The following is an 8,063-nucleotide window of genomic DNA, read 5'->3' on the forward strand; positions in this document are numbered from 1 at the left end:
TCAAAAACTCTTGACAGATGAAATTTCAGTCTGTGACGTCACCTGTTGCCGGGTGGCCCTTAATTGGCCTGCTGAGCCCGCTGGGCGGGCTCAACAAGGTCAATCAAGGGAAAATCGAGTGGATTGGCCGGACGTCGATGGAGGCAGGACTAAAACCTGAAAGTTGTAGTCCCGCCTCCTTCCCGACTGCTGAATGAAAATCCAGCCCTTCGTGTTCTGCAATTTATTTATTTCCACAAACTTAAAAACAGCAATACACAAAAAGAAACATTACAAAAACTGGGGAATTAAAAGCATTATTTTCAGGGTACCTCCGTCAGCATGCGGTGACTTTTCCCCCGCTTTCTACATCACAATAGTTCTGTATGTTCTTCCTATGTATCAGGTGATTGTAGTCCCGCTGCCCGTGGTCGTGAGGGAATCAGTTCGTCAGGGATATCCACCATCCACACATCTTTGTGTCCTCTGGCTGGGATTGGCTCAAGCAGCCATCTTGGATTGGACAAGGTGGTGAGATATTTCTGTTCGAGCCCACGTAGAACGGCTTGTTTCTCCAACTTCCTCATTTCATCAGGGCCCCAATCACTGGGGCATTGCCAGGTGTCTCCAACATCGACTAAGCCTATAGTACACACAGAGGGGAATTTTATTTTGTACAATGGTGAAGCTAGTTGGATGTGTTGATCATTATACACAACCTGACCGTTTACAATGCGCTTCTGTTGGGTAGGACGCATCACAATAAGAAGGGCACATTTTCCCAAGCTGTCACCATCTATTCAACAGCTTAAAATGCCAAGGGTTTATGAGGTGCTTCAAACTTCAAAGAGAAACTTAAGATATTCTCAAATGAAATTACCCAGCCCGTCTGCCCCAACATCTGATTTAGTTCCAAATTCTTTCCTCCCTCCCCCAGCCCTGCTTAACCGACTCAGCTTAAACGATACTCCCAGCAGCGAAGACTAGACGGTCGACCCCCACCTCTGCACTAAAGACAATTGACAGCCACAAAGTGTAGGTGTGCTGTCCTCTCCATCACTTTCCTTCTTCTCCTTCGCGCATTGTTAATAACTCCACCGATGACCCAATGAGAATTCACAGTCCAAGGGAAGTGAATTTGCATCGTGATGCAGTGCAGAATACGATTGCTGCATGAGTCATTACTGAGTGGCAGAGAACACAGTCTCCTGTAAACACATCATAGCAAGGCTGCTCAGATGGCAGTAACAGTAAAATACAGCAGCAGACAGATCCAGTTCATTATGATTTTACAATAATCATCAATTTAAACAACCTGATGATTTGTACTATTGAGTCAATTTACAATTGCATTAAATGATGGTAAGTAAACCGCTGAGTATGGCACTGAGCCACATGGTCCAGGAAGGCCTCAACAACTTGCATTTATATAGTGCCTTTAATGTCGAAAAATGTCCCACGGCACTTTACGGAAGTGGTGTAATCAGGTAAAAATGGGCAGAGACAAAGGAGGAGATAATAGGAGAGGTAACCTAAAGCTGTGTCAAAGGAGGTGGATAGACGGAGGGGTTTGGGAAGGAAATTCCAGAGCATGGGGCCTAGACGACTGAAGACATGGCCGCCAGTGCAGATGGGTGTCAGCTTGAATGTCAGCCATATTATAGGAGCACTTTTAAAGTGCTGCACCAATAACTACAAATCATGTCCTCCAGCAACTCGTCTCCTTGCAGCTGGCCTGTTTCTGGCGAGACGGGAAACAGGAGCCAGAAGCATGAAAATGGGAAATCACTATCAAAATAGAATTAGCAAGGCAGTTAACAGGTTGTTAACTACCTGTCCCACCAGTTCCAGTCGGGTCAGTTTGGGAGCGGCTGACCCGACACGAAAATTGCATGGAGACGGGTTGGCAGTCTGAAGCCATTTTTTCCAATTTTCGCTGCCGACCCTCCTCCAAACTTATCTCCTCAGCTATTAAGATCGAGCCCCAAGTCTCCAGCTCATTATGTTTTCAACCAAAGAAGGTGCATGTCATCGGGAGTGTCTGAGGGAAAGATGGGATGGGTTTACATTGTTTTTAAATGATGTTGACAAGCTTTCAAGACATTGATCGCTGTCCTTAAGTACAGGACCTGTATGTAGATTTTGGAGAACAGTAGGTGTTGCTTATTACAAATGCAGCAGGTTCATGCAGTGCTGAATATCTGCCAGTAGATGGGACTAATAAGAAGTAAGAGCAGGAGTAGGCCATACGGCCCCTCAAGCCTGCTCCGCCATTCAATAAGATCATGGTTAATCTATTTACACCACCTTTACAGAAAGGTGATATAAATGGATTACATAAATTGTAGTCCATACTGGCCTGCACTTCTCCATTTACAGAGATAGGGAGCGGCAAAGCCATGAAGGGAATTTACACACGAGGATGGGAATTTTAAATTGGAGGTGTTGGGGGACTGGGAGCCAATGTAGGCCAGTAAGAACAGGAGTGACGGGTGAGCGGGACTTGGCACCGGGTAGGATACGGCAAGCAGAGTTTTGGATGTGAACTGAGGTTTACGAAAGGTGGAGGCTGGGAGGCTGGCCGGGAGAGCGTTGGTACAGTCGAGGCTGGAGGTGGCAAAGGCGCGGATGAGGCCACATGTTCAATCCCTGGAATGCTAGTTGAGCTCAGCTGAGGTAGGAATAGGAGTGCTGCAATTGGCCTCAGCATCCCTGCGTAAGAAGAAAGGAAATTAGTCAGGTAGAAAATTGTCACCTGGCCGAGGTACAGGCAGCTGCTCGCACCTGCAGAACATCTCACTTTCAGGAGGGGCGAGGAGAATGGGAAGAAAATAAAAAAAGTGACCCCAGTCTTCCTTGGCTATCTTTATTATCACTTTGCTGTTTGTGGGAGCTTGCTGTGCGCAAATTGGCTGCTGCGTTTCCTACATTACAACAGTGACTGCACTTCAAATCGTACTTCATTGGCTGTAAAGCGCTTTGGGACGTCCTGAGGTCGTGAAAGGCGCTATAGAAATGTAAATCTTTTTTCTTAACCTAGTGTCAAATGCATGCACGTACGTTTGTGAAAAGGCATATTTGCAATAGGTAATATATAAATAGTTGACAACAAGCAATAGATAGCACAAGAGGAAATGACAGTGAACAATTATAAAGTTATTGAAGCACTGATGTTATGTAATTGATGAGCTGTATGACAACTCAAACTAGCATTTCTTAACTTAGGTGCAACGAAGTCTGGTGTAATATCCGACTAATCGAGTGGTGCTTACAGTCCGTGAGAAGTGCATCACTTCATCTGCTTCTCCCACTTCAGCCATGAATGCGGAGGACGAGTGGGAGAAGTGAGAAGGTGGGTGTTGAGTTCGCAGCCTGCTGCGTGCCCCCTCTGCATTTACACATCATTGAGCTAAATTTTAAAACGAAACAGAATTCTGGAACCCCTCGTCTTACCTACAATCACTCCTCTGCCAAACTTCTCCCCTTCGTCCAGCAGGCTCTGTATTTGGGACCGGTTCATTCCCACGGTGTGAGTGAGGATGTCTCTCCACTCCGAGTCCTCCCAGTCCTTGTGGGCTATGTGAATGGCCAGGGTGCAGTTCTGTAGGTCAGCCAGCAGAGGTCTCCAGCGTGTCTCCAGTGTCTTCACCCTGCTCAATATCAGACTTGCATATGGCTGCCTGAACGAGAGGCACCCAACTCTCATTGGAGGGTTTGTAAACCCCTACAAAGAAGGGCCAGCTACAATAAACCTATTTCAGATCTGAATCTGCAAGAAAAAGATAGAAACAAATATCATAGTCTCAGCCAGAGTGTTAACCCAAATGTTTTAATTAAGAGGCTTAACCCTACTGGTTACTAAAATACTTTTTCAGCTTTGAGACATAAATGCCTATTTCACAAACATGCAAAACTGATGGCGTAGATTAATTTTGGACTCTAAAGAGCAGCGACTAGAGTCTGTCTTTAAGACACAATTTATATTACACTTCCAATTATAAGCTGAGGTCAGCTTTGTGTCTCGGTTTTCACTTATCCTTTCAATGCATTCCCTCCTTCTACCTCATTAAAAACCTTTAATTGGGTGCATATGCAGCACCAAACCGTCTGACCCTCGGTGGAAGAAACAAACTCAGGAGAGAGTATGGATCGTAGCGCAGCTCGAGTTGTCCTGAAAATAATGTACCAGTTATACAATAACTAACTCCTCCTCCTCCCCCACCCACCCCTCAAATCTTAAAACAGGTTTTGAAATCCAAAGGTTTAATAGCTTGGTTGTGTTACCAATGAGTTGCGCAGCAGTCCATTAATTGCATCTCACTCTCAGCCAGTCTGTAGCTATTCACCCTGAAAATTTTGCCACTGCTGGTAGGAAGAATGAGGAGAAGACAATACAAGCTAAATGTACAATTTTACAGGGGAGCAAGAACAGCGGGTCCTGGGGGTGTTTGTGCACAAATCTTTGAGGGTGGCAGGACTGGGTTCAAAACAGTTACTGAAGAATGGTTCCAGGGATGAGGGATTACAGTTACGTGGATGGACTGGAGAAGCTGGGGTTGTTCTCCTTAGAGCAGAGAAGGCTAAGTGGAGATTTGATAGAGGTGTTTAAAATCAGGAAGGGTTTAGATAAAGTAAATAAAGAGAAACTGTTTCCAATGGCTGAAGGGTTGATAACCAGAGGGCACAGATTGAAGCTGATTGGCAAAAGAACCAGAGGCGACATGAGAAAAACAGATCCAATTGTAGTTTTGAAACGGAATTTGGATAAATAATTGCAGGGATGTGGAGATAGAGCGGGGGAGCGGGACTGACTGGATTGCTCTTCGAAAGAGCCGGCACGGACTCGATGGGCCGAATGGCCTCCTTCTGTGCTGTATCATTCTATGAGTTGTTGCTGTCTGGCCAGCCTTGTCTCTGCTGGTTCTAGCTCCACACCGGAATGATCTAATCCCATTTCTCTGTTCTTGCCCCGTACCTTTTAAGGTTTTTTTTAAACAGTGTTTATCCACGTCCTTCTTGGATGTCACGACTAATTCACATTCCAGATTCCAATAAACTTTTTGCAGTAAAAAAAGAATCTTCTAACCTCTCTGTATTTCTCGCACTAATCCTAAATTTACACTGCCTTGTTACCAACTCACCAACCAGGAGAAATCATCTTTTACTATTTGCCCTCTCAAACTTTTTCAGAAATGTGAAAACTTCTATTAACTAGATCTCCCATAACCGTTTCTAGTCTCGCATTATAACCAAATCCTCTCATCTCAGTAGTATTCTCCGAGTAAATCTACACGGCACCTTTTCCAAGGTTCCAATATCCTTTCTATAACTTGGTTCCTAAAATGAACTGTGGCCTAACCAACACCTTGAACAGATTCACCATCCCCCCCCCCTCTTTGCTTATGTATTTAATGCTCCCGAGATATAAACCCCAGGATCCTGTTTGCCCTTTTATTTTATGGCTTTTTTCTATTTGCAATCCTACTTTTAAAGATCCTTGTGTCTGAAGCCCTCAGTCTGCCGGTTCCTCTAACCCTTTGGCAAGTTACCTTTTAGCGTGTTTATGTTCTGTGCCCTTCCCCCCAAAACGCACTTCTCACATATCTATTTTGAGCCACATGTGTCTCATATCTGCCCATTCCTCTATCCTGGCTATGTCCTCCTGCAGTCTCTCACATTCATCCTCACAACATGGCAGCACCAATCCCCCCCCCACCCCACTCCATTCCCCACCCCCCACTCCATTCCCCACCCCATTCCCTACCCCCATTCCACTCCATTCCCCACCCCCCACTCCATTCCCTACCCCATTCCACCCCATTCCCTACCCCATTCCCATTCCCTACCCCCCCCACTCCCATTCCCTACCCCCCCACTCCCATTCCCTACCCCCCCACTCCCATTCCCTACCCCCCCCACTCCCATTCCCTACCCCCCCCACCCCCATTCCCTACCCCCCCCACCCCCATTCCCTACCCCCCCACCCCCATTCCCTACCCATCCATGTCTGAATTATTTTGCATAATTATGACTTGTGGGAGAAAACTGCATGGTAAGTCAGAGTTAAAGGGATGAGGGACACTTAAAGGGAGGAAACAAAAATTCAGAAAGTTTTTGGATTGCCTTAAAAGGCTTCTCAATCCACCTGTAGCTCTCGCCATGGAGTAAAGGGCAGCGCAATTTGAAGTGGCAGACGGAAGTGAAGGGAAAGGAAGTGTGAGGTTCAGGCAGGGACTGCAATCTGACCTCCTGTTTGAGAGCTCCTGAAATTGAGGTGGTGCTGCATGAGGTGCGTGGCGGAAGGTTGCCCTGAGCAACAGTCTATGGCACCATCCCATAAGCCAGCATTGCAACAACAGCTTGCATTTATATGGCACCTTTAACGTAGTAAAACATCCCAAGGCGCTTCACAGGAGCGTTACCGAGCCACATCAGGAGATATTAGGATAGGTGGTCAGAGAGGCAGGTTCTAAGGAGCGTCTTAAAGGAGGCGAGAGAGGTAGAGAGGTAGTGAGGCAGAGGTGTCCAGGGAGGGAATTCCAGAGCTTAGGGCCTATGCAGCTGAAGGCACGGCCACCAATGGTGGAGCGATGGAAATCGGTGATGCGCTAGAGGGCACAATTGGAGGAGCGCAGATATTTCCGGGGGGGCGAGTTGTAGGGCTGGAGAAGATTACAGGGATAGGGTGGGGTGAGGCCATGGAGGGATTTGAAAACAAGGATGAGAATTTTAAAATTGAGGCACTGCCAGACTGGGTGCTAGTGTAGGTCAGCGAGCACAGGGGGCGATGGGTGAACGGGACTTGGCGCGAGTTAGGACACGGGCAGCCGAGTTTTGGATGACCTCAGGCTTGCGGAAGGTAGGAGGCTGGCCAGGGAGGCACTGGAATAGCCAGGTCTAGAGGTAAGAAAGGCATCAACTCCATGAGGCTTAACACACTGGCAGCACAAACGGAAGTGCCTAATTTGGATAAAATTGCATATTTATAATCCTGTATTAGAAATGGGTTTAAAGCATTATTGTAGCTCAGTAGAATTCTCGCTTGTCACACAGGAAGCTCGGGTTCAATTCCAAATACTATTTGCAGGCCACAAGTGGATTAAGTTTATCCCTGGGATTATTTACAACAGCTATGGAATAAGAAAGAAAAAAATCTTTACTGAGACTCCAGGCTGACCTTTCTCATGGGACACTGCTTTGGCAGCAGAGACATCCTCTGCGAACTGGCCGCATCACAACTAGGTTGGAAAACAGAGCAGAATCTCAGGTTAAAGTCTGACTATGCACGACACTGAAAAGGAATACAGAATCTATTCACACACTCACACTCACAGCTAACTGCAGCCTGGAAACTTGAACAGGAAGTGCCAGCCCAAACCAGTCCATCATGCTAACGTCAATGGTTTAACATCCACAGGCCTAACTAATCAACAGCATAGACGTTCCTGGGCCAGTCTCAATGAAAACACTGTATGAAGATTTGGAGTGATAAAAGGCCATTTAGCCCTCCGGTCTCTCCTTTCACATACCCTGTATAATATGTTCCTTGATCTAGGTCTGACTAGTCAATCTTTATCAGTGTGTAAAATGTTAAACAGCAATATCTGAGGCTGTGCCCTGAGGAAGTTGAACACTTAACTGGGTGTCCAAGTTACATTTTACCTTGCGCTCATTTGAGCTACCTGCTGTTGCTTGTGACCTGTATAATTCTGGGTCAGACAGTCTGTTTCTGAGTGTGCTGTCCGAAACATTCCTTAAATGCAAATTGGACAACAGAAGCTTCAGTTTTAAAGCATTCCTGCCAACCCGTGATTGATTGGCTATTAGTGATCTCTCTTGGGTAGAAGCAGGGATCAGTTTAGCAGTACTGTAATTTAACACTATTAATTATGCGGGTTGATCTGTACGGAAGCACATCACTTACTTTATTCTTACTACAGTTCTATATTTAAAGAACTTGCATTTGTATAGCACCTTTCACTACCTCAGAATGTCCCAACAAAGTACTTTTGAAATGCAGTCACTTTTGTAATGTCGAGAACAGCAGTGATGTTGGCTAGGACACCAGGAGAACACTCTTGCTG

The 8,063-nt window shown here is 46.0% G+C and overlaps 1 protein-coding gene across 5 annotated transcripts; it reads right to left on the reverse strand.

Moving 5' to 3' along the window:
• Positions 1-212: 212 nt before the first annotated feature.
• Positions 213-7,383, reverse strand: LOC147125330 (protein EOLA1). Of its 5 annotated transcripts, none has more exons than XM_086001376.1 (4): positions 7,312-7,354; positions 7,157-7,217; positions 3,433-3,748; positions 213-622 (listed from the first exon to the last, which is right to left on the reverse strand). In XM_086001376.1, exons 3-4 carry the CDS (start codon positions 3,683-3,685, stop codon positions 375-377), a joined length of 501 nt encoding a protein of 166 aa, XP_085857502.1. In that variant the 5' UTR covers positions 3,686-3,748; positions 7,157-7,217; positions 7,312-7,354; the 3' UTR covers positions 213-374. The 5 variants fall into 5 exon arrangements, with proteins under 5 accessions (XP_085857502.1, XP_085857517.1, XP_085857536.1 ...); XM_086001391.1 differs by having other exon boundaries at positions 7,306-7,331; XM_086001410.1 differs by lacking the exon at positions 7,157-7,217 and having other exon boundaries at positions 7,312-7,383.
• Between the last annotated feature and the right edge of the window lie 680 nt (positions 7,384-8,063).

Source organism: Somniosus microcephalus, chromosome 1 (genome assembly GCF_052327205.1).
Source record: "Somniosus microcephalus isolate GS21.2 chromosome 1, FLI_Smic_1.0, whole genome shotgun sequence".
NCBI classification, from domain to species: Eukaryota; Metazoa; Chordata; class Chondrichthyes; order Squaliformes; family Somniosidae; genus Somniosus; species Somniosus microcephalus.

Bases quoted from the DNA above. Each gene is read 5' to 3' on its own strand.
- LOC147125330 (XM_086001410.1), bottom strand. From the start codon at position 3,685: ATGAGAGTTGGGTGCCTCTCGTTCAGGCAGCCATATGCAAGTCTGATA. The intron at 623-3,432 runs GTAAGACGAGGG...TGTGTACTATAG, and splicing joins TGGCAGAGGAGTGATTGTAG to GCTTAGTCGATGTTGGAGAC.